The following is a 26,346-nucleotide window of genomic DNA, read 5'->3' as shown; positions in this document are numbered from 1 at the left end:
TTGGGAAGACATATATATGTATAGGCTACACACCAAACTGATGAATAATTACTTTTTAAATCAAAGACTAATAAAAACTGATCAAATATTTTAAAAAATATTTTATAAAGATAAATGGCTAGCAATATCTAATTTTTTTTAAAAGTGAAGAAAATTTGCAATTTTCAGTTTCAGTTTATTTAAAGGAATTTTACGATTGACACAAATTTAACGTACAATTTGTCTTTGCGGGCCACTTAAAATGATGTGGTGGGCCGTATTTGGTCCCTCGGCCAAGAGTTTACACCTCTGCTTTAGATGTAGTAAATCAATCACCACAAAAATTTGCGTTGGGCTTGGAATAATAAGAAAATACATTTATTTGTGGAGGAATACATTAATAGTAGGTGGTGCTCTGTTAATTATGAAGTGCATTAAAAAATTGCAAGAGCTGGTGGATGTCAAAAAGTAACAGACCTGTGGTATTGAGCAGTGTTGGCAAAGCTGATAGTTGACGGTGCGGGAGGCCAGTCAGCCTCATCCTGGAGTTTTAGACATTTGTATTTCTTCTTTGGAGGACGGTTTTGCCGACAGCAAGTCGAGAGGAAGAAGGCTGAGCCCCAACGGTCATTCACCATCTGAGATCATGATGACGGATAACAAACTGTGTCAGTCAAAAAAGAATCCTCAATAATCTGTCATGAATCAAATTCTAGGAAACATTATAACACAAATTGCAGAACTGTAATTTTAGACAGAATGTGCTTCAGTATTTCAAAATAAAAATGTTAAACATGATTAGCCATCGAGAGAATATTTTTGAGAGTATGAGCCTACCTCCACTGTGCAACACACAACAGCATGTGCTATACTAATGATGAGAAGTGTAATGCGCCAGTCGTAGGGAAGACACCCAATCTAAGAGAATGACACACACAGACATACACACGCACGGACACACGCACACAACCACGCAACTTATCAACCGCTAGAGCTTCTGCTAAAATTTAGTTCTCCTGAAAAACATTAAGATCTTTGAAAAAGATATGTTTACCTCCATTAGGTCCTCAAATACCGAAATTGGATGCAGCATGATGAACAAGATAAAAGCATACAGAATTGAGCAGGTTAACACAAAAGACCCTGAAATTTAATGCAGAAACACAGAAGGGAGGATTCTTAATGATGCAAGGATAGTAGGACAGATATGGATAACACACACGCAGAATAGAATTTTTTTCCCAACCAATATTCAGGTGACTCGGTGGAATTTTTCATAATTGATCTGTCTATTATGACATCAATGCACCAATGTAGCTCACAACATCAGATGTATCTTACAGTTTTTATAACTTGGTTTCCTGAAGGGTTTTCCTTTGGAGAAGACAATGGCTACAATCAAGAACTGCAAAGTGGAGACATAGAATATGGATGTGTTTTCAAAGCTCTTAAAGCGTTGTGTTTCTTCAGCTTCACTTTCATTGAAGCTGAAGCCGGTCTCGTTGCACGCACTGTGATACAGAAGAAAGACTTTTGTCAAAACAGAACATTTGTTATGGTAAAATAAGCATTTAAGAAATGTTACTTACATTGACTCAGGTGTTTGATACCAACTCTGTTGTTGTACTAAGACGAACGCCATGCACTGGAAGAGCACGTTGTTGAGGATCTGAGAAAAAACGGAGGAAAGCATCTGCCCAGAAAGCAGAGAGGATGGAGGCGTACGATGCACCAGCGTGTTCCATGCAGGGTTCAGGCTCACTTAACAAAGAAAATTAATTTGGGAGAAATAGTCTGATTAAATACAGAATAAAAAGTCTCTTAAACTGGATGAATATTTCACAGTTTCACTCACTTGTAAAGGGGATAAACATACTAATGCCAAAGTCAATAAAAATGTATTGGAAGTCCCCAAATCCGTCGCCAACCTTAAAACATAATACATTTATTTACCAAAGGTTGAGGTACTATTTGTCAAATTACACATTAACATATAATTATCTAATATCATGGCGAGAAATGAACAACGAGCCGGAAAACTTACCATGAAGAGCATAATCATGTTGCAGAACCAGCTGAGGCTGAAGACAGCCATTAACTTAAACACACAGAAAGACGTGACAAGAGCAGCACGGCCCTGCCTGGGGAAAATGAGGAAATGACACCTAAATAAAATAACAAGTACCACACTGTGTTGTGGGTACTACCTGATGAGGTTGGTAATGCAGGAGATGTTTGGGATTGTTGAGGTGAAGGGGGAAGCCACAGAGGCCTCCAGCTCAGACAGAGCAATCCCACTGTGAGCTTTTTTAAGGGCCTGAGAGAGAGAGGAGGAGAATTCATTGATCCAGAAAATCCTTACATGCAAAACTTGCTGTTTTTCCCACGGAAAATTTAACAGAGAGGGAAGTCTTCCCCGCTAAAGATGCTGCCCCCACAACCCAACCCAAGATAAGCAGTAGAAAATAGAACCCTCACCCCACAGTCGTTAGCACCATCCCCACACATCCCGACACAATAACTGCAAAAACAAAAAAAGAGAGATTAGTGCCATGAAGAAAATAAATAATTAAGAAAATACACTAATAAATAAGAAAATGACTCGATGCTCTGTAGGGCTTGCACCAGCTGAGTCTTCTGGTCCGGAGTCATGCGGGCAAACACGGTGGCTCTCAGGAGGAGCTAAAGTACCCCCGTGAACAAAGACAAAGTTTCAAACATTACTGTCATGGCAACACTCAGGTAAATGTTATCGGCATACCTTTTGAAGGAGTTGTGGAAAGTGTTCAGTGATGACATTGAAGGATTGGCCACTCACAGCGAAGTGATAGCCAGCCTCCTCACTGCCCAGTTCGTCGCCAGCAAATCTGATCTCAGAAGTCTAAATACGAGGAAAGAAAGAAGAGTAGGATGATGGGTTTCAAAATTTCAAAAGAATTTGCATATAATATATTTCCAGTGTCTTACCAAAATACTGTTTATAACAGGGTTCTCCAAGTAGCGCCATGTGATTTTGGCGGGGTTTTGAGCAAAAGGAGGCATGGCATCTGCAATAATGACTTTCTCATGGTCTGGAATCATTCCGCAGTCTCGAGCCACTGATATTGCTGTCAACATGTTGTCACCTGACATCACACAAAAATAGTCAAATGTGTGAATTTTATATATTGATGACCCAATAAGAAATTTACAGTGTTTACCTGTCACCATTAAAGTTCGAATATTGGCTCGTCTTAACTCAAGTAAAGCAACAGCAGTCTGTTCTTTGATTTTATTCTGCATGATGATCAAACCAAGGAAGTCCATATCAGTTTCTATCTGCTCTCTGTTGAAATACACACACACACACACACGCACACACACACACACACACACACACACACACGCACACACACACACACACACACACACACACACATACACTGATGCACTAAATCAAACCAGACTACAGCATTCTCCTTGTGATGGTGAACAAATTGTATCAAACGTTTTGTACAAATTAAAATTGTGCAGTTCTATTGTTTTATTGTGTAGTCGTTTATTGGACACCTGCTCAGACTCTGGAGTTTGGACCAGGAGAGTTCCGACTCAAGTTGGTGATGAGCCAGAGCGATAACCCTGAGGCCATGCCGCGTGTATGTTTCCAGGGTCTCAATGAAGTTTTGTGGAACTGTGGAGACAAAAAGAAGTCAGGTTGACATTTATAAGCTCAGCCTGTTGATGATTTTGCTGGCAAACGGCCATCAATATTCTCCCATTCAAATGCAAGTCACTTTTATGAAAAAAAGAAAGGAAAAAAGAAAGATAAAAAGAATGGAAAAAAGATAAAAATTAAGCAAAAAAAGATTAGATAAAAGAAAAAGAAAGACTTAAAAAATAACTTTTTTGATAATGACCAATTAAGTGCATTCAATAACTTCCTGTAAGTCTCTTGACATGCATCCGACATCTCGTAATTGCATCCAAACAAATATGAATCCAAAATATGATCTTTAGTAATCTTTCCTTGGCGCTTGACTGAGTCTCGTCAACAGGAGAATGCACGAGAGACCAAATTTGAAAGGGAATGCCCACACTGTTCATTGTTCCACCCAAAGTGTGTATATGGCATGAAAATGACAAAGAGAATCTGCACAGTTAGGAAAAACCTGTTTCCTTTTACGGATATGGGAATACGGCGCCTAACACATCTGACCTGTTTGCGGCTTGCAGAGGTTAGCCACAGTCTCTGGTGCTCCTTTCAGGTAAACCTCCAAGTGTTTTTGTCCCAGCTGCTGGACAACCACACTCATCCTCTGCAGTGCCGAGCAGAAGGGCAATTGGCGCACAATGGCAAATTCACCGGACTGAAAGTTGAATGTCAAAAATTTTTGCAGTTGTACAAAAAAATTGTGAAAATAAACAGCTTCATTGAAGGATTACCTGTTGTGGGAATCGTACGACAGTGGAAATTTTGATATTGTAAAGTCCAGTTTGTTTTTCGCTTGCCTGCTCAAGGATCTGTATAGAACATGCAAAAAATAAAAAGTAAGCCCACACTTGTGGCTTCCTTAATTGTGACAAAGAAGACATTTCAAGTTTTGCTTTAAAGACGAGTGATTTTGATTTCAAGTGACAATAGTGATAAAAAAAAAAAAGCAAAGGAAAAAGTATTATCCCTAGTGCGAATTTTTCTATGAAAATTTCGTTACTTATCTTCTTGTACAACTATTACCGAATAAACGATAATTTAATGTATCATTCTTTAGAATACAAACTGGCAGAACAATTAACCTGCTTCATACTAAAGTAGGCTACTGAAGTTATGACAAATTAGAAATGAAAATAGAAATGTGTGCTAGTTTTCCTTATTTGTTTCCATATTGCAATACATACAGACAGGTTAAAAAAAAAAAAAGGAGACATCCCAAATTATTAAGCGGCCTTAGCCTAAGTACGGTGTGTTAAACAATCAGTATTTTTACCGAGCCGGTGGCGCTGAACACTTTGACGTCCAAAGGGTCTCCACAGAGTTTACCGTCTATGTTGGTCAATGAGTGGCAGGTAGCCATGCAGGTGACAAAAGAATTCTTCGCCAGACTCCCTTTTACCTCCTCAGTGTTTGGAGCTGAAAAACTGTATGCAAAGTCGGTAAATCAAATATGTAACCTATTAGATAAGCAAATAAGAATATAATAAGCTAAAAAACTGTAAACAAAGTTAATCAAATGTCAGCTATTAGATAAGCAAATAATAAACAAACCTAAAATTTTCTTTTCAAATAAGAATACAAAATTAAATTCGTGAGAACTTTATTAAATAAATTTAAAAGTCAGTGTTCATTTATTAAGTACATTTGACAATTATGTTGAGTTGTTATAATTTTATTATCAGGGATGAGACTTGAATGCTCCATTTTTGTTATGTTAGGCTGCATTATCTATGTTTTTGGTTTGCGAGCATGAAAGCTTCAAGATCATAGAAAATATGAACATCATTTTTTTCCACTTCATATTGCTAGACTTTGTCATTTAATTGTTTCGTTATTCCTGTAACAAAATGAAAAAGCACACTCTTACGTGCCGTTTTCAGCTCTCTGAATACCCCACAGGTCCAAACTGTTTTCAGTGAGGGTGCCAGTCTAAAGAGAAAAAACGAAGAGAGTTAACTTAGCCTGTTTATTAGGCAGCAAAAAAAAAAAAAAAGACTAGTGGGGAAACCAAGCAGGCTACTTACTACCTGTTCAGTATCTTTGCAACCGGTCATAAATAAACCCTTAAAAACTGGACCGGTCAATTGGGTCAATTTGAAAAAAATAAATAAAAAGGATAAATATGTTACAATGAACCATTTTGGAGTAAAACGGTTTCATTATTGCCACAAACATGGCATAACTCTTGATTGCACAGTTTGAATTGCACCCACATTGTCACTCACTCACCTTGTCAAAGCAAACCAGGTTCAGCTGACCAGAGATGTTGATTCTTTGCGGACTGATACAAGAGATGCCGTCTCGCTTCAAGCGCCGCTGTGCATGCACAAGACCGACAGTCAATGTCATAGGTAAGAACACAGGCACAGCAATGAAGATGATGTTGAAAGCCTGAAAGATGATCGTGTGAACAGGAAGCTAGAAGAGATGGGAAAGTGATCATTAACTTATGCTTCTGAAAATATTGCCAATTGGCCTGTCAACAGTCGGTACCTCATTTATGACATTGCTAATGATGGAGTAGACGAAGCCAATCATTCCCACCACTCCCATACACATCAGGAACTGTGTGGCCTCACGGTGCAGTTTGAAGATAGTGGGTTTCGGGTAGAGGATGGAATGCACAAGCTGACCCTTTTTTGTACTGAAGCCTGTTGGATGATAGACGCATAAAGTAACTTTATTTTTACCAGATTCAGCAAGAAACCTCACCTGTTTTCACTACAACCACTTTCACCAGCTCGGCACCATAGTGACGACTTTGAATCACATGTGAGCCACAGAAGAGTGTGTAGTGTCTGTGTTTCTCTGTATCGTAGATCCTCTCAGCATCCTCGCCTGAAGTTGGTGCACTGTTCTTTGTTACAGGAACACTCTCCCCTGGAAATCCACACAGACATATAGTAATAAAAAATAACAAGAAGGCTGTTGCTGACGCGATACCGCCGAAGAAGAAGGAAAATCAAGGAGGTCATAAAATAGTGGTGACAAACTAGAATTAATCATTTTCTGATTGACTGACGGAGTGACTGACTGAGATGACAGTTTTGGTTGGGCTTGAAATTATGAGCCTGCTGTCCTGTGCCTTTGTACCTGTCAACATGCTCTCGTCAACAGTGCAAGTGCCACAGATGAGCACAGCATCACAGGGCATGATCATCCCATTGGCCGGAATAGTGATGACATCACCGGGCACAAGCTCGGTCGAAGTGACCTGTTCGACACCTGTGATGGAGTTTGAAAACAAGACATGCTCAATCATCCACACCACCAACGCAAGCAATTATTGTAGGGTGGTTAAAAGTTGTTATTGCATAACTTCAACTTTCCTTCATTCCCTCTGCATACTGAAACGCGAACCATACAATGTCCTTCTACCATCTTGTGGAGTTTGACATGATTCTGCAATGAAACACAGTTTCCAAACTGGAACAAAAGGCAATCTGAAGTTGAAGCTCCCTGCAAGTCTGACCAGGATAAGCAGTGTTAAAAATGGATGGATGAATTATTTGCTTCAGTGGTAAACATAGTCTGATGCGGTGGGCCAAATATAGCCCCGGGGCCTTGAGTTGGACATTCTGATAAAGCAAAGCTGATGGCAGCGCCATTTACAACAATAAAAGTGAAACAAATGTGAAAATTGACTCACCTTTCGAATGTTGTAAAAAGAAGCGGCTATTAAAATAACTGCCATTAGAAGGATGGCCAATGAATAGTAGTAATAGCCCTCAATAAACCACAGAATGAAAGCGGCAAACAGCAGGATGTAATAAGGATTCAGGGCCTTGATGGAGAAAGGAAACAAAACAAAATCGTTATCTGGACCACAAAAGGAGGACAAAAAAAGAATTTTTCATTTTTACCTCTTTGATGAAGTGTTTTGGTGAAAATGGATTTTTTACATCGATCACATTCTCACCAAAAAAAAAAGCTCTGTTGGCAAAAAACATTTTCAGTGAATGTTGTTTTCATTGTGCGTGTAAAGAAAAAATATAAGAAAAATGCTCCTACCTGTACTTTTGGAGTGATTTTGTGAGTCCAGAGCTGTGGTCAGTGTGGATTGCTGCACACTTCACCTTGGCGTCTTCCAAACCCCTAAAAAAACATGAGGAAAAAAAAAAAACATTCTCCATATTACACATATTCAGTACGTCTGCATTTGTTCACAGCAAGGTGATTTTATCAGACATCGTGCACAGGTCCAAGTACTCATCCACAAATGAAATATTATGGCCCATATTATTCAGATTGGTAATAGCAACTTACTGAAATGATTCATAGGTCTGGCTCCCTTCATTCCAGTAATACTTAATGCTGTGGTGGATAAAATAACGGACCTACGAAGGGAGGAAACAGAATTTTACTGTAAATACGTTTACTCAAATACTGAACAAAAAATAACAAACTGGCACAATCCTCAAACAAACTGCAATATATGATCTGGGGCAATGAATCACGCCCTGATGAACAGGAAGCATCCAACAAAAGATGTAGTTCGAATAACAATATACCGTATTTTCCGGCCTATAAGGCGCACCGGACTATAAGGCGCACCTTCAATGAATGGCCCATTTTAAAACTTTATCCTTATATAAGGCGCACCGGACTATAAGGCGCACCATTAATGCATCATGTCAGATTTTTAATCCAAATCAAGTCATTCTCCATTTTATCTTTTTTATTTCAACTTCAGACGGAAACAAATTACTTTATAATCATAAAATAATGATCCATAGTCTTTTTGAGTCATGATTCATAGTCTTCAGCGGGCCACTTGTGATTGATTTCATGACACAATGCTTTGGGCCAGTTTAAATTTAGGAATTTGGTCCATATATAAGGCGCACCGGGCTATAAGGCGGACTGTTGGTTTTTGAGAAAATTTTAGGTTTTTAGGTGCGCCTTATAGGGCGGAAAATACGGTACTTTTGAATCACAATATATTTTTATAGCCAGTACTTAAAGTATAATCTCCTTGTTGTTAAAGAAAATGAAATAAGATCATCTTTTTATGATCCTTAAAAAAAATAATGGCATCCTTGTCACACTGAAGTACCTTTGCAAACTTTGTATTTGAGGATTTCCTGATCCGCTCCTTATGTAGAAGACTTTGGGAGATTTTGGGGTCCTCGCCATCCATCTGAGCTTTGGATTGATGATCCACATTATCAAAGGGGGTCTTCCCAGGAGCCGCCATCACTTTTACTTCGGCGCGAAACCATTGCTTGAAATCATCCTGTGAAAGCAACAATAACAGACTTAACAGAAATTATTTTCATGTTAAAAACATACATTTGAATATTTAAATTATAGCACTGTGCAAAAGTTTCATTCATCTTTTTCACAGCAGTCATTTTGACAGTGAACCTATCATCGGACTGCTAGGATGACATGAACATTTTAAACTGAGCAGTGGTGGATGGAAAGGTCTCCTGCAACAGTTTTAATTTGGAGAAGATCAGGCTACAGTTGCAAACACACAAACATAAATACCGTGGTCCTGAGTAGCAGTGTTTGTGCTTCCCTCAGTGAGGTAAGCGTGCAGGTGGCTTTGACGCCCCACTCCGGCAAAGAGTAGAGGAGCAGGAGCAAGAGACCACCGGAGAGAAGGGTACCTATGCCTACCACGATAATTTTCCAATGGCAAAGTCGGTATCCCCATACTTCCTGCACGATCAATATCGATTAGAAAAAATAATGATTCATGATAAATATGAAGGGCTGATTACCATTTCATCCTCCAGGCTTTTATTGACGAGCTTCACTTCTTGGCTCTTCATACTGACAAAAGAAGAACCACTACAAGGAAAGCAACAGTTACATGGTCGAGGGCCTCGTCAAGTTTCAGGTCTGACTATGAGTCAATTCGAAGTACAAAGTCTAAGAATGGTGACTATTTAATTTTTATAATTTGATATTACAATATTTATAATAGTTTATCTTCTGTAATATTTTGCACTTTGTTTTTTCCTACCATTTGTTGTCATGTCATATTCTTCAAGTTTTTAATATTGCACATTTTAGATAAATATGCTGTAATTGTGGCAGTTTTAAACTGGAAGGATGGAAGCCGTAGATAACTCACCGTGTTATCGTCCCTCTTTCCTCTGCGTTGTGCAGCTATAATAATGTATGACTTCACTTTGTCAACTCAACTCACTTTGTTTGCACATGACAGCAGTAAGAGACCATTTTTAAACAAAATAAATGAATACTAAAGAGGTCAACAATGGGCGGCTTAGCTGGAGGCAAAAGCATACAGCAAGCTCGAATGAAAAAAATCGGTTAGCATAACAGTGTGTTTTACATAGAAAAGCACACGAGAAACTATTATTTGAGTGGAAAGCAAAAACACATGCTGGCTCAAAAAAAGACAATCAAAAGATCCGATTTTTTAAAATGAATGATGATGGAATTGTGTCTCATGAAAACTCCACAATCCTAATAATCGGGGTCAATCTCAGACCTCATCTAATCACGCCTCGAATAGTTGCACACATATGTCTGAGTTACACAAACAGGCTTAAGTGCAAACAGTACAATATGCCGTATTACAAATGTCACACCATCTGTTATGGAGGTGCGGTATTGTACACTTATCGCAAAGATTATTATTTTTTTGCCTCAAATTCACTTATCACTCTCTATTGCAACCTGGTGGCAACCATCGGTTATTTGCTTCATTGGGGGAGAAGGTGTGAATTTGCCTGTGGAGATAAAAGTTTCTGTCCATCCAGTTGTTGACTTCTACAACTGTCTGACATCACATTTGTTTCTTCAAAAAACAACTTCAATCAACTATGAAATTGATACAATGTCTTTTAATGTAAAAAGTCTAAATCAAGTCAGGGGGTTCAGGGATAGCCTGAAATCACAGAAAAAGTCCTTAAATGTTCAGTTAACTTATTTTTTCCCCTATTTACTGAATCCATCCATCCATCCATCCATCCATCCATCCATCCATCCATCCATCCATCCATCCATCCATCCATCCAGTAGAGGCGAGGCCTGTGTTTAAGGATATTCTGTCATTCTTAGTGTCAAAATGGGACCGATAAGTGGTACTGAGGTGTTCCAGCATAGGTGATGCTTGAAGGTGCAGGAGGCCAGTCGATCTCCTCTTGCAGCTTCATTGCCAGATACTTGTGTTTAGTCTTTGGGGGCCGGTTTTTACGACAAAGGATCCTGGAGAGGAAGGCCAAGCCCCAATGTTGATTCGCCATCTGAGATGAGGTTCAGCGTGAAGATAGAACATAAAAAGTGTGTCAATAGAGGGTACATTTGTCAAAGATGTTTTGGGCGGTGAGTGTTGCATATTGTCATTGTCGAATTGTTGAATACTCATATCTAAAAAATGACTAGTAGGTGTTATATCTATTATTGCTATCTATTATAAACTAATATTACCACAACACAATCATGTCCATCAATTTGTAAAAAAAATATTAAATTGACTATTTTGTTTCCCAACAGCGATGACATTTTGGCTTCACAATTTATATGTGCATCAAAATTAATTCAAATATTATGGAAAACAACATCAATGTAAGAGTAGGCATGAGGATATACTAGACAGAATCAAAAATCAAAATCCTGCCAACCTGTGTTGTGTTACTTGTGTATTTGCTGGTCCACTTTACACCCGGATTAGTTGGAAAAAACTTCCACAGAGTGTCAAGGATCAAATTCTAGGAAACATTTGCAGCGATCAGAGGACTCTACCTTATTGATTCGCAGACCCACACATGCACAATCAGGACTATTTCTCAATTGATTAGAAAGCATGAAGTAGTCAAGGAACAATCATTGTGCAAACAGAATATAAATTGGTATTTTCAAATTGGATTATAAAAAGGCATCCAGAGGGAGATGTGAGCGTATGAGCATACCTCGAGGATGAAAGACAGAACAGCGTGCGCTAAAATAATAATGAGCAGCATAATGCGCCAGTTGTAGGGAACATCCGCGATCTGAGGGAAGGAAGAGAAACAGGATGGGCAGAGAAATGTTTACAGTTTCATACTTGTATCGGTATCAGTTTATCACAAAATGGCCACAAAAAGCAAGAGAACATGACTGGTTGTTGGACATACTAAAAACAAAACAAAAAAACAACAACTAATTCTAAGATGACATTACCAGAAAAGCTAGACATTATGTCAAAAAAACCAAGGGTCCCAGGATTGACCTCTGGGGAACTCCAGGGTTCATTGCCCATAGGTATACTCTTGATGTTTTTGTTTTTTTTCATTGAAATGTGATAGTGGTGTTATTGAGTCAAGTATGTCCCCACTGATAGCCAGCCAATAGATAAAAGAAAACAAGATTCACCTCCATGACCTCATCAACAGCAGGAATGGGATACAGCATGATGAAGAGGATAAAAGTGTACAGAAGAGTGCAGGTTAACACGAATGACCCTGAAATTTAAAAAAAAAAGTCAGACTACAATAAACAAAAAGGTCCTACTAGAAACTATAACTCAATTAGATAAACATGGTTTTGAATACACTTTGATTTGAATTAACTACAAGGGTAAAAATGATGGTGAGCAAAACTATGTTGAAAACAATTTTGCTTCTCTGCAAACTATCTTACAGTTTTTATAGCTTGGTTGTCTGAAGGGTTTTCCTTTTGCGAATACAATCGCAACAATCAAGTACTGGAATGCAGAAACGTAGAAGAGGGAGGTGTTTTCAAAGTTCTTTATGATATATAAGGCTCCATCTCTGGTTTGGTTGAGGCTGCAGGTGTCACTGAAACTGGAGTCATTGCATTGACTGTGACAGAGAAAAAAGTTTGTCAAATTATAAAGCACGCCTTTATTTTAATAACACGCAAACTACATATCAATAGTTAAAAATGACTTCAATCTTTTAGAGACTGTGGCTAATAATCAGGAATGTTTAAATACTGTACAAGGTGACACTCACATTTCCTGAGGAGTCCGATACCAACTCTGTTGTCGCACCAAGAAAAAAGTAAAGATCTGAAAGAGTAGACAGTTGACTATCTGAAACAAAATTGACGATAGCACAGGGATGGACATCAGACTGGTTGGGGGGGTGCGTCGCACCAACTTCTTCCACGCTGGGTTCAGACTCACTAAAATGAGATGCCAGATCAAGAACCTGAGTTGTATCATCACAAAATGCACATCTTGATTAGACCGCTCGATGACCGTCCACGACTTAGTATTACTCACTGGTAAGGATGATTAGAGCAAGCATCACAGAATCAGTTAAGAGGTACTGCCAGTCTCCGAAATTGCTGAGAACCTAAAGAGGATGCAGTACTGTCAACATCAGTCCAGTATTTTACGTCCCCTTTTTCTTGGTCATCCTGCCCAGTACTTTATAATAAAACTCACTTTTAATATAATTAATGAAACCAAGCACTGCCTCTTAATGTATTTTCATATTTATATTTCAGAATAGTTACCGTGTAAAGCAGAATGACTCCACAGAACATAATGAAGCTGAAGAGGGACATGAATTTGAACACGCAGAAAGTTGTGACTAGAGCACCACGGCCTTGCCTATGGACAGTGAGGCACCCAAAAAAATTAAAAGTTCCACTATTACCGCCATGTCAATGTGCATTATGCATGACAAGTGAGATTTGACACTGAAAGGTCAAATTGTTGTCCAGTTGCAAGCTACCTGATGAGGTTGGTAATGCAGGAGATGTTTGGGATGGAGGAGGTGAAGGGAGAAGCCACAGAGGCCTCCAGCTCAGAAAGAGAGATCCCGCTGTGAGCTTTCTTCAGTGCCTGCAAGAGAATGAAATAACAATTCAGAGGAATGAATTCAACAATTTCATGGTGAATAACTCACATCATTTACTTTTCACCCAATTGAAAGAACACTTTAATTATACACAATTATGGCAAAAGCCAATACATCAGATTTAAAAAAAAAAAAAATCTCTTTAGCATGGATACCACCAAATGACAGGACTAAAGTCCATCCATCCATCCATCCATCCATTTTCTGAACTGCTTAGTCCCCACGGGGGTCGCGGGAGTGCTGGAGTCTATCCCAGCCGTAATCGGGCAGTAGGCGGGGGACTCACCAAACCGGTTCCCAGCCGATCGCAGGGCACACAGAGACAAACAACCATTTGCGTCTCGCATTCACACCTAGGGACAATTTGGAGTCTTCAATCGGCCTACCAAGCATGTTTTTGGGATGTGGGAGGAAACGGGAGTGCCTGGAGAAAACCCACACGGGCCCGGGGAGAACATGCATACTCCGCACAGGGAGGGCCGGAGGTGGAATCGAACCCGCACCCTCCTAACTGTGAGGCGGACATGCTACCCAGTGCGACACCAAGCCGCTGGACTAAAGTCTATTTGCATAAAACTAACCAAAGCGCATTACTACAGCTAAACTCAAATCAAGTAATATTCTGCTTTACAAAAATATTGTGAATAATTTGTGAACCACGTATAAAATGTGATTTGCAAATACAGATCTGCAGATACTTACCCCACAGTCATTTGCACCATCCCCACACATCCCAACAGTGTAACTGCAAGGTAAAAAAAAAAAACAGTAAAGATAACATTATTTGCTAAAACCAAATGAAGAACACAGATAGTGTGTGAAAATTCATAAATAATCTGACTCGATACTCTGCAGGGCTTGCACCAGCTGAGTCTTCTGGTCCGGAGTCATGCGAGCAAACACGCTGGCTCTCAGGAGGAACTAAAGCGCCCCCGTGAGGAAGGACAACAAATTACACCCAGTTTGTTATGGCAAGACACTGAACACAGTTAGCTAATTGGTATCTTCATACCTTTTGGAAAAGTGTTGGAAAGTGTTCAGTGATGACATTGAAGGATTGGCCACTCACAGCAAAGTGATAGCCAGGGTCATTGTTACTGCACACCCCGTCACCAGAAAAAGGGATCTTAGTAGTCTTAATTGGAGCGGAAAATTAAAGAAGCACAAAAAAAGTTATTATAATTTCCGGAGACTTTTAAAGAAAAGGATTTTAACAAAAAATGTACATTTGGTTGGAGACTATTAGGTTCATTTGCAAACTACACAGGTCTGTGCATGTACTTGCTTTTGAGTCATATAAAGTGGAGCCACTTTTAGGAGCTACATAAAAGTAACAGGAGGAACCAGTGCGCCTCGAGGTCACATAACGAGTTTGCGCAAGCCTGAACAACCTGACAGATCAAATACCACATACTGGATTTCTTTCAATTCAACACAACTACAACATTAATTTGTCATGCTTTTGATTTGATGTTTTCTTAATATTAAGTTCCTTTTTTGGATTTGGCAAACATCAACAATAATTCTATTTTCAGCATAACATCCCTGTTTTACCTGATTGTTTATCTGAACTGGGCTCTTGCAGTAGCGCCACGTGATCTTGGCGGGATTTTGATCATTCGGAGACACTGCATCTGCAATAATGACTTTCTCATGGTCTGGAATCATTCCGCAGTCTCGAGCCACTGATATTGCTGTCAACATGTTGTCACCTGACATCACACAAAAATAGTCAAATGTGTGAATTTTATATATTGATGACCCGATAAGAAATTTACAGTGTTTACCTGTCACCATTAAAGTTCGAATGTTGGCTCGTCTTAACTCAAGCAAAACGTCAGCAGTCTGTTCTTTGATTTTATTCTGCATGATGATCAAACCAAGGAAGTCCATATCGGTTTCTATCTGCTCTCTGTTAACACCAATGAGAAACAGACTGAAGTCAAACATGTTTACCTTCATCTTCTCTCCAGAAGGAAAATTCTCAAAGAGATGGAAATTCCACACACAAACGCAAATAAAATGGAAAATTATTTTATGAAGCAATGTTTGGGTGCTACCTTGCAATGGTATAACTTTGGAATGTAAGATGAGTGGATACGCACTTTTTTTTCCCATTTAAATTTTAAATGCATCAACGGTTGTTTTTTTTTAGACATGTAAGTGCATTATTAGTGTCAGACTGATATTTTAAGCAGACAAAAACTATATTTTAAAACAACTATATGTGGCCACCAGAAATCAGACTAAAAACTAACATCTTAGTGTGGGATTATTCTGCAATAAATCTATAAATAGATGAATGCATACCGGCTTAGGCTCTGGACTTTGAGCCAGGAGAGTTCAGACTCTAGCTGGTTACGGGCCAAGGCAATAACCCTGAACCCTTGTCGTGTGTAAACCTCAAGAATCTCTGTGAAACTTTGTGGGACTGCGGAGACAAATACAAGCACGTTGTATATTCATATTTCTATAGAGGGGATCTTGACTAAATGAATGAGGGCATACTCAAAATGTCACCCATTGGAAAATTGATAGACTTTGGTCAGACTGAATTACTTAAAATGTCCATGGACACACGTCCGACCTGTGTGTGGTTTGCAGAGATTAGCCACAGTCTCTGGTGCTCCTTTCAGATAGACGTCAAAATGTTTTTGTCCCAGTTGCCGGACGACCACACACATTCTCTGCAGCGCCGAGGAGAAAGGAAACTGGCGCACAATGCCGAACTCACTGGACTGAAAGGTAAAAAAAAAAAGACTTTAGGAGTTGTACTTTTACTTGATTAAACTATCGAGTTTAAGGATTACCTGATCCGGGAATTGAATAACAGAGGAAATTCTGGCATTGTAAAGTGCAGTGTGGTATTCGGTTGCCTCCTCAAGAATCTGATCAAACAAAATGTATAGTTGAATTTTAAACTTGACTTTAAAATATGAAGCCTATTCTTCTATAATGTACTCATTGTAACGGCATTCTCATGGGAAGAGAAACCTTTACATGTAAATTCCCAGTGGTCCTTACCGAGCCCGTGGCGCTGAACACCTTGATGTCTAAAGGGTCCCCACAGAGTTTTCCTTCTATGGTGATCAAGGTGTGGCAAGTTGCCATGCAGGCAGCAAAATTAGTCTTTGTAGATATCTCAATGTCTGGAGCTGAAAAACTGTGAGACAATGAAGCAATGAATTAGTTTAAAGTTGAGAATTCAAATGGGAAAGATTTGTTTTGCTTGTTTGACATTTTGAGGTGATACATTTCTGTATTGAATGCAGCCTTTGCCTGTCTACCTCATTATGTCAGAGTTGTACAGATTTTGGTCATGAACATAAATTTTGCGATAGCAAGACTTAAAGTCCACCAGCTATCAGGCAACATGAAGGGCACCAGTTTTTATTTCAATCATAATCATAAAGCTTTAAATGAGGACTTGGTGAGTCCAAAATGGTTAAATGACTTACATGCCAGCTTCAGCTCTCTGAACACCCCATACGTCTAAACAGTCTTCAGTGAGAGTGCCTGTCTAAAAAAATAAATAAAAAAAAGAATTGGAGTAAGGATTTCAAATTAGATTGACATTTACTCATTAGACATACAAAATTATTTGAACAAGCTCAGAACATCCTAGTCCTATTAAGATAAGGCAACTGGTTATGCATAGTTTTAAATTCCATACAAAAGGTTTCTCACATACGTTTATGGGTGTGGAGTCCTATTTGTGTCTCTGGTGGGTGTGGGGGTGCTAACATGACATTTGTTGGTGTTGTCACTAGGCGCGGTTGGTGAAGGGTTGAATGAATGTTTTTGTTCACCAAAAGGGCTCCTTGTTAGCAGCTACAGACAATATCCTATTCTAAAAGGATTTTTAGAAAATGGTTTTGGCACAAACCAGTCAGACGGGGAAAACGGTTATGCGTAGTATAATAACGGATAATCAGAGTATCAATGTAATTTTTGAGTTATTAAATGCAATTCCTAGTAAATACTTTTAAGAAAGGCACTTTGCACTTTAAAGCATATTTCATAAGCGTGTCATAAACAAGCCAATGTGCTTCACACAACCAAAATAACTGAAGTTTTCTTACATGACCTCGATGACCAAGGACTGATTTACTCAGACACTCTAGTACACTCACAATTTCAGAACAGTGCGCTTTGGGCTGAGATTTCAGGATGGACATTTGTTTTGTACAGAAATAAATAATAATAATATAAATAATAATAATAAAAAATAAAATAAAAACACTAATATAATGAAGCAAAAGCTGTGGATTAGACCCACCTTATCAAAGCAGACCAGGTTCAGCTGACCTGAGATGTTGATCCTCTGCGGACTGATACAAAAGATGCCGTCTCGCTTCAAGCGTCGCTGCGTGTGCACAAGACCGGCGGTCAAGGCTACGGGTATGATCGGGGGCACAGCAATAAGAGTAATATTCAGAGCGTCGTAGATGACAGCCTGGACAGAAACCTGGTAAGGATGCAAAAAGAAACCACCAATATAACACATCTCACTTGATAGATGGATCTTTTCCTAACGTTTGTAAACAACATGGCGTGATGGTAGTTCCGGGTCACAGAAAAGTAACTTGCAAACTGCAACGATATAAAAGCTTGTTGAGTTTGAGGTTCCACCTCCGGATACAGTATAGCTCAGAAGGATTTTTTTTCCACTGAAAAAAGTATCAGAATCAAATCAGCAGAACCTGTGTACATGAAGAGAATGTTGGAGATTGCAAAACTGCCTGGGGGCACTGCCGCAACTTCTACAGGCTCATAACCAAACCATCCTCGTGTTTGTGGAAGACATTTTCCCACTGGTGTGTATAAAATGCCCCGGGGCAGGTTGTCTTGGAGTAATTCAAACTATGGCAGTAGTGAAGGAGACTAAAATCATGCATCATGCCATTTACCCTGTTTTCTCAATCGAAGGCCAAAGCTTCGGCCACCCGGGATTACATGTAACGCCATGATGCAAAGTAGAGAGCTGAAAAGTGATACCCCCAATAGGACATCAACAACGATGGCGTAGAAGAAACCAAGCACTCCCAACACCGCCATACAGATTAGGAACTGTGTAGCATCACGGTGCAGTTTGAAGTTGGTGGGTTTAGGGTAGAGGATGGAGCGCACGAGCTGGCCCTTTTCCGTCTTAAAGCCTGTTGAGCATATTCACATTATTACTAAGGCAAAACAGTTGAAGGATGTTTCATTTCATCATCTGGTATGATCATCACTTGGGTTACAACATTTCAGAAATTCAGGAGTCCTCACCTGTTCTGACCACAATCACCTTCACCAGCTCGTCAGCATAGTAACGGCTTTGGATCACATGTGAGCCACAGAAAAGGGTGTGTCGCTTGTGTTCCTCTGTAGAGTAGATCCTCTCTGCGTCATCGCCTGAACTTGGCAAACTGGTCTTAGTAACAGGTACGCTCTCCCCTGGAAATCCAGACAAAATTCCAAAGTCAAACGTGTTCATGAGAACAGTCTGAAGATGTTGTTTCATGTTGGGAGATCTTTACAAGGAACTTCATGAAACGGTTTATTAACTGAATAAAGTGTGTGTCGTCTCAGAAGTCTCGAGACTTCAAATGTTTATGTTTTTCACAGGTCAAATTCATTTTGAAGCGTTGCAGATGACGTACATGGCAAATTTTCATGTTGTTGCGGTTGTAATCATTTCGTTAATTGCGACGTGACAGAAACCGTATGCGGAAGGCCAACCTGTCAACATGCTTTCGTTCACAATGCAGGTGCCACTGATGAGCACGGCGTCACACGGCATGATCATCCCATTGGATGGAATCGCGATGACATCACCAGGCACGAGCTCAGTCGACATGACTTGTTCAGTATCTGGGATCAAGTTTGAAAAGTGGCCACATATAGTTCCTGATAATTATATTGAAGCTTGATATTACAGGGAATGTTACTACAATGGTACCTTGACTTTATTCACTCAGATAAAATTTACATGTAATGAATTGAAATGCCATTAATCAAATATAAGAGCAAAAAAGCTAAAAAAAAAAATAGAGCGTGTGAGCATTTGGGTGTAAGTTGTGGATGACAGCAGCTTCAACTCATAATGCGTTTGGCCGACGTTTTTAATTCACTCAAGCGGTGGCGTATCTGGGTCTTGTTTGTAACTTACATTTTGGCCCAAAAATAAATCGACTAAGCGACAGCTCATACCTCCAATAACTTATAAGTCAAGCTACCACTGTATTTAAAAACACACAGATGTTATTTCAAAACAGAATTAGGGGCTTGAATGGAAAACGTGCCTTCATTTCTTCTGCACACTGAAACTCCCATCATACTGTGTGAAACCACCAAGTTATGAAGTTTCCTGTATTGCTGGAATGAGAGTGGTGAGAAAAGATTTAAGAATTCGAGAACTGAAAACGGGTCGAAGCCATAGACAGTATGGAAAGGGTCGCTTGACTACGGTATTATGTTACGTTGAAGTGATCCCAAAAGATACACAGGATGAGCATAAAACAAATGGTTCATCTATACTCACCTTTCGTATGGTGTACAAAGAAGCAGCTATTAAAAGTAAAGATAAAATTAACATGCTGAGGGAATAATGGAAATATTCCTGAACAGCCCACAGAACAATGGCAAAGAGCTGGAAGATGTAAAATGGGTTCAAGACCTTGAGGGGTGAAAAATGAAAAATAAACGATCAAAAATCAAGAGGCTGAAATAAACGATAAAACAAATGTTTGTTTCTGATCCCCAAAACATACCTCTTTTACAAAGAGTTTAAAGATAGTTGGAACTCGTACGTCAATCTCATTCTTGCCGAAAAACATAGCTCTGTTGACAACAAGCAAAGGATTAGTTCAGAGAACCGTTCTTGAAGACAAAAAAGCAAAGTGTCATCCCTGCATATGTTGCCTTTTGTATAATATTGTACAGTGTAAAATTATTGAACAAAAACAAATTTGGAAAAATCTTGATTATTGGTACCTGTAGTCCTGTATTGTTTTTGTGAGTCCATAGCTGTGGTCTCTGTAAATGGCTGCACAGTTCACCTTTAAGTGCTCCAAGCCCCTAAAAATCACTTAAATGTTATTTTTGCTTTCACTGAATCCATAGATCAGTGATTCTCAAAATGTGCTGGCATACCCCTCGTGGTACACAAACTAATTACACTAGTATGTACAGTTTAGTTGTATTTAACTTTGAAAGACTGTTAAATGTACTTAGAGATTTATTTTCTAAATATATTACACTAGTATGTACAGTTTAGTTGTATTTAACTTTGAAAGACTGTTAAGTGTACTTAGAGATTTATTTTCTAAATATATTAAATACATTTAATCTTGGACATAATGGTAATGCTTGGAAAGCAGAGTATTTTATGTGGTGGTACTTAACAAAATAATAGCAAATAGGACAGTGTTTTTACGTGAATGTTTCAAAGTCCTGTGTCCCTTCATTCCAGTAGTATTTGATGCTGTGGTGAGTAAAGTAGCGAATCTGCAAAGACGACAGAGCGAAAAGGAATCTGGGTCACAATCTGGGCTGATGTATTATTTTGAAAAGAAAAAGAAAAAGAGAAAAAAAAATTGTGGAGTTCTCACAATGTTAGCAGACTGTCTGAGGTAGAATTTCTCATTTTGCTCCTTCTCTTCAGCAATGAGGTGGTGGCCATTCAGCAAGTGAGCCATGGACTGATCATCCACACTATCGAAGGGGGTCTTTCCTGGAGACAACATCACACGTACTTTGGCACGAGTCCACTGCCTAAAATCATCCTGTGAAAGCAATGAAGCCGAACATGAATTTAATTGTATTTTTTAAACATCATAATTTTATCTTTATCTATCTTTATCTTTTTTTTAAAAAAAAAGTTACTTTTTGATTAGTAGGGCCACATAAACCATTACTATCAAGAACATTTTTGACTTGACTTCCCGAGTGCATACCTACGTACATGGAACAGACCAATTACTCCTCCCTATCTTGAGGCAAACTAGAAGCTCCACTATGACTTAGAGGCATCAGCTAAATCTGTCATCCCGGCATATTTTACCTATGACTCACTTGGTGTGCAGCATTTTTCAGCTACTGTGCACCAATAATTAAAGATTCAGTCATCAAGTGGTGCGAAACCCACACAGGCTAAACAGAACAAATAGGAATGTTTAGACTTTGTCAACGCCTACCGTGGTCCTGAGTAGCAGAGTGTGTGCTTCGCTCAGTGAGCTGAGCGTGCAGGTGGCTTTGACCTCCCATTCAGGGAGCCAGTAGAGCAGGAGTAGCAGGAGACCACCAGAGCAAACGGTACCAACACCCACCAGGATCATTTTCCACGGGCAGGGTCGGTAACCCCACACCTCCTGCAATCCCAAAGAAATATTTTATACATTCAACTCTTTAGAAAATTTAAATTGAATATCAATAGACTGCATTGTCCGGTGAATAATTATTTTCCTTAAATATTGTGTAAATACCTTGGCGTTCCTCAAAGATCTGTTTTAGGAACACTTCATTTGTATCATTTGCCCAAGTTTTCTCCGTGGATAAAGGGAAAACCCCTACCACGAATAACAAATATCTCAGAGCGATCTTTTATTTTACTACGAGCACATACGTAGGTTGTGGTTTCGCATAGGCTAACGCAAATATGCCATTAAGCGGAGCGTGCTGTGCCTCCCTGAACACACCCACTCTCAGAGTCGTGAATGGACGTTACAGTAAATTAACGAACACGCCCATTGAAACACAAAAAGACAAAGCATTTCCGTTTTGGTTCCTCAGCCATTCACAAACCAATATAATTTCATTTCAGTGTTTGCCAGTTCAGCAGCTATGGCTATATCATGACAGAAAACCAAACCTAATGAATAAAATTAACGAACACGCCCATTGAAACACAAAAAGACAAAGCATTTCCGTTTTGGTTCCTCAGCCATTCACAAACCAATATAATTTCATTTCAGTGTTTGCCAGTTCAGCAGCTATGGCTATATCATGACAGAAAACCAAACCTAATGAATAAACCAAGTTAGCCAGCTCGGTCTAAATCCACAATAAGCATGTAAATCCTACAACACATTACTGATAGGTATGCCGCATGGATAAATAGATCGGGACGATTACCATCTCATCCTCCAGGCCTTCATTGATGAACTTCATTTCTCTGGTCTCCATGCTGGCAAAAAAACTGGAACAAAAATACAAGGGAATTTGGTCTCCTGTTCTAAAGCACCTCAGAAAGAAGACAAGCTGTTTTCACTAGTTAAAAGAATATACTGCACTTTTTTTCCATTGGAATCCTTATAATGCATGATCTAAAAGTGTTTTTTTCCTGTAATTATGACTTAATTTTTTGCTTACTTTAGTGAAAAGAGGCTTCACACATTCTGATTCCTATACAGCAGGGGTGTCCAAACTTTTTCTTCCAAGGGCTGCATACAGAAAAATTAAAGAACTCAAAGGCCACTTTGACATTATTCACCTTGAATATATTTCAATGCCAAAAACAATTCATCAATGTCGGTCAGAATATCCTCAGAGATTATATATTACATTTATAAATAAATATAAATTATATAAAGAACACCTAGGTGCATGCACTCTTTTGTGTTGAGTACCATACACTGAAAATAGACCATTTTCTTTAAAATAAAAAATAGATTAAAAAAAATAAATAAGAAGAAAATACATCAGCAGTTGTTTCCCAAGATTTTTACTTACATTGTGAATCATTTTGCCTGGCCTGCTTGTGACTTAACATTAAAATTTTGTCTGTTTATCAGAGGCAGGTAGTAACGTCATGTGCTACATTTACTGAAGTATATTTGTCAGAGTAGTTTCACTGCATCATTTTAATCAAATCAAAGTACTGCTCTGTTACTTTGAGCTATAGTCTGTTCTTTTATCTTTATAATTGTTTGCAATGTTTGTTGAAATTGTTGGGGACAATTTTTTTAGGGTTGATTTTGCCTTAATCCATATGGGTTTTGCAAAATCGCAAGATTTAGTGCATTATTAATTTAATTGAAGTGATAATGTTGGTCACTTTCTCAATTTTCACATTCCACATTTATATTTTCTGTACTTGACGTTCCATGCTCGGATTGAAAATAAATCAGTTACTCAGTGCTCGAGTATTTATTTGACCATTTTTTGCTTTTATTCGAGTAATTATTTGGAGGTCTACTCTTATTTGAGTACAGTTTGTAGCTATATCTACCTCTGCTGTTAAAACGCGATCGTTATTATGAATTCAAGTTTTGTTTGCAAAGTAGTGCTTCTCTCGAGACATGGTTTGCACAGATGCGGTGCACATATTCAATTCCGACTTTTGCTTTGAGGTTGCTTACACTTCAAGTAACATGAGTGAACACTTGAAACAACCTCCATGTGCAAACAAGCAAAACTACACGTCAGTGAGTTCACAAACGTCAACGTACCTTACCATGCGCGGAATTTGACAATAAAACATTACTTTCAGTAAATATTACATACCGTTTATTTGGCCCGTGCTAGCTCTTTCTCCATACAAGGGATTGAATGAGCTTACCTGTGCCTCCACGTTTCTCTTCTGGCCGACGTCTGCGGTTATTTTGGCTTATTTAATCATCAGGACACACCTCTAAGGCTGGATTTACACTGCATGCTTCAAGAGACATAAATCAGGATGTTCTTTTTTATTTTTTTACCCACGCTCATTCAAGTAAAGAAAAGACAACAAAGCATCCGACGGATATTTTACAAGCCTCTTCAGAGTGTGAGATAAAAATCAGATAAGCATCGGCTAATTTGCATAAGAAATAGACAGATTGTACATTTTGATGTTATCGATTGCTGTCGCAATCTACGACTAACAACGTGGGAAAATGAATACGAAGCTATCTATGTAGGATACAAACTACACCTAAACAAACCAGTTGAACAATTAGGAACCTTTTAAATGAGGAAAGTTGTGTCATCGTTTCACCTGAACCACGAGAAATGTAAGATGGTGCATTAGTCCAGTGATTTAGAACAAGTATGTGCCTTTACAGATCATCAGTTGTATCGGCACAGCAAATGATCCAATTATGCTTGAACACTCTGAAAATGATTTATTTACTACAAATAATTTTACTCATTTTATTCATGCCAGCGACACGTAGTGGCAGAACAATTAAAATACCTGTAAAGTGAGAATAAAAGTATAGGATGGACGATTTGTGCTCACTGCTGGAGGCATTTTTTGTCAAGTCCCCCCAGAATTGAGGATAATTTAAATGGTGAAAAATATTTGGTCTTACTTCCCTCAAAGGCAAGGTGGATTCACTTTTGTAGTTTACAGCTAAAACATCCAAATGTCTAATCTAATGAATTGTTGATCTAGCAAATTGTCTTAATGGCCTGTTAACAGTTAGTAGATACTGACAAGCACATTTAAAAAAAATGCTTCTCTGAAGAACGAGCATTTGACTACATTTAGTTGATAAGGTAAGAAAAATTAAAACAAATTGTCAGTACATGCGACATTGTTACTGTTGCAAAATCAATATCCAAAAGTTAACCATTCAAGTTAGGGTCACGTATGCACAAAGGTTCTGTAGGTCACGCACAATGTTTTTTTTTTTTTTGTAGTTGGTCAATCTTGGATTGGCTGAACTTTGAGGGCTGTCATAGAACTGACCAAATGAGTCCGATTTGTTCTTTTAATTCCTTAATGGTGTCATAGATATGTAATGTATTTAGAACCAAACTGTTATTAACTACAGAAAAATGATAGTGACGTATGAAATATGTAATGCAAATCAATCTACTTGAACTGCTAATTTGAGTTATTGATTTGGAGTAATGTTGATAATGCTGCTTCCTGTTTGAGATCTTATTTGAAGTTCCATGAAAGGAAAATGTTTAGGTTTTTTTTTGGTTTAGTTTTTTTTTTTTTTTAATCAAGGGGAGACAGAAGTGTGCAGGTGAAGAGTGCTGTTGGCATAGGCAATGGTGGAGGGTGCAGGAGGCCAAAAAGCCTCATCTTTCAGCTTCAGACCCAGACACTTGTATTTAGTCTTTGGGTGACGTTTTTTCCAACAGAAGTTCCAGGAGAAGTAGGCCCAACCCCAACGATTATTCACAATCTGAGGTCAGGTTCAGCATGAAGGTAGAACATTGAAAAAAATGTCAGTAAAAATTATATTGTACTCACAAGACAGATTACAGTGGAACACTAGTGCCTTGAAATTAAATAAAACATTGAAACTTGTCATTGGTGACATCAGAGTACATGGGTGTCCTCTTAGTGATAAATAAAAGAATTACTGTCCAATTACAGTTACGTTGTATTTAACTTTAAACTCGTGTACATTTGCATTTACATTTAATATGTTAACATTTAGGTATCAATTTGATTTAGGTGCAATACGTTTTAATTGAATTATTATCCAATTAGAAACTATAGAAAAGTATAGATGTCCTTGGATACGTTCAAAAGTTTAGATGAGGTCAAGTTAAATTTAGCTCAATAGCACAACTTTTTGAATTTTGGTTATGATGAAAACAGATGAGTTTATGAGCATACCTCCAGTAGGAAAGACACAACAGCATGCACTAAAGCAATGATGAGCAGCGTGATGCGCCATTCGTAGGGAACATCTGCAATCTGAGTGAAAGACAAAAACACATAGTTTTTGTGCACCTGCTAGAATAATACATTTCACATCTATCCGTTTGATTGTACAAAGCCATCAGACATGACAGAAATAAAATGTGGCCCGAGATTTAAAAACTTGTAAGGAGTTATATTTGAATTAAAAAAAAACATGGAGGTCTATGTATACAACCAAAAGGGCCACCTTTGATAGACACTGCAATACACTTAAAGGTCTATATATTTCTTTCAAATGTCTATCAGTAACCATAATA

The 26,346-nt window shown here is 38.6% G+C and overlaps 2 protein-coding genes across 2 annotated transcripts; both read right to left on the bottom strand.

Moving 5' to 3' along the window:
- Positions 1 to 285: 285 nt before the first annotated feature.
- Positions 286 to 10,327, bottom strand: LOC133165575 (polyamine-transporting ATPase 13A3-like). The gene is made up of 31 exons (XM_061295359.1): positions 9,756 to 10,327; positions 9,400 to 9,469; positions 9,164 to 9,337; positions 8,727 to 8,906; positions 7,937 to 8,007; positions 7,682 to 7,765; positions 7,534 to 7,603; positions 7,320 to 7,454; positions 7,002 to 7,072; positions 6,764 to 6,897; positions 6,383 to 6,550; positions 6,164 to 6,321; positions 5,900 to 6,088; positions 5,538 to 5,599; positions 4,944 to 5,094; positions 4,402 to 4,479; positions 4,175 to 4,325; positions 3,529 to 3,649; positions 3,180 to 3,304; positions 2,947 to 3,104; positions 2,741 to 2,860; positions 2,582 to 2,661; positions 2,458 to 2,500; positions 2,187 to 2,296; positions 2,024 to 2,120; positions 1,835 to 1,907; positions 1,569 to 1,740; positions 1,321 to 1,490; positions 1,034 to 1,122; positions 817 to 897; positions 286 to 617 (listed from the first exon to the last, which is right to left on the bottom strand). Exons 2-31 carry the CDS (start codon positions 9,448 to 9,450, stop codon positions 441 to 443), a joined length of 3,543 nt encoding a protein of 1,180 aa, XP_061151343.1. The 5' UTR covers positions 9,451 to 9,469; positions 9,756 to 10,327; the 3' UTR covers positions 286 to 440.
- Positions 10,328 to 10,476: 149 nt separating this feature from the next.
- LOC133165571 (polyamine-transporting ATPase 13A3-like) lies at positions 10,477 to 25,339 on the bottom strand. Its single transcript, XM_061295354.1, has 33 exons — positions 24,002 to 25,339; positions 22,813 to 22,883; positions 22,576 to 22,639; positions 21,639 to 21,812; positions 21,054 to 21,227; positions 20,879 to 20,949; positions 20,437 to 20,520; positions 20,214 to 20,283; positions 19,985 to 20,119; positions 19,746 to 19,818; positions 19,183 to 19,314; positions 18,730 to 18,897; positions 18,457 to 18,614; positions 17,738 to 17,926; positions 16,917 to 16,978; positions 16,483 to 16,621; positions 16,269 to 16,346; positions 16,046 to 16,196; positions 15,769 to 15,889; positions 15,246 to 15,370; positions 15,013 to 15,170; positions 14,471 to 14,593; positions 14,300 to 14,379; positions 14,161 to 14,203; positions 13,333 to 13,442; positions 13,112 to 13,208; positions 12,876 to 12,948; positions 12,604 to 12,775; positions 12,269 to 12,450; positions 12,002 to 12,090; positions 11,560 to 11,640; positions 11,272 to 11,358; positions 10,477 to 10,893 (listed from the first exon to the last, which is right to left on the bottom strand). The coding sequence occupies exons 3-33, from the start codon at positions 22,624 to 22,626 to the stop codon at positions 10,711 to 10,713; spliced, it is 3,633 nt and encodes a 1,210-aa protein (XP_061151338.1). The 5' UTR covers positions 22,627 to 22,639; positions 22,813 to 22,883; positions 24,002 to 25,339; the 3' UTR covers positions 10,477 to 10,710.
- Between the last annotated feature and the right edge of the window lie 1,007 nt (positions 25,340 to 26,346).

Source organism: Syngnathus typhle, linkage group LG13 (assembly GCF_033458585.1).
Source record: "Syngnathus typhle isolate RoL2023-S1 ecotype Sweden linkage group LG13, RoL_Styp_1.0, whole genome shotgun sequence".
Taxonomy (NCBI): Eukaryota; Metazoa; Chordata; class Actinopteri; order Syngnathiformes; family Syngnathidae; genus Syngnathus; species Syngnathus typhle.
Note: the sequence above shows the minus strand (reverse complement) of the source record. Positions and strands in the feature narration are given on the sequence as shown.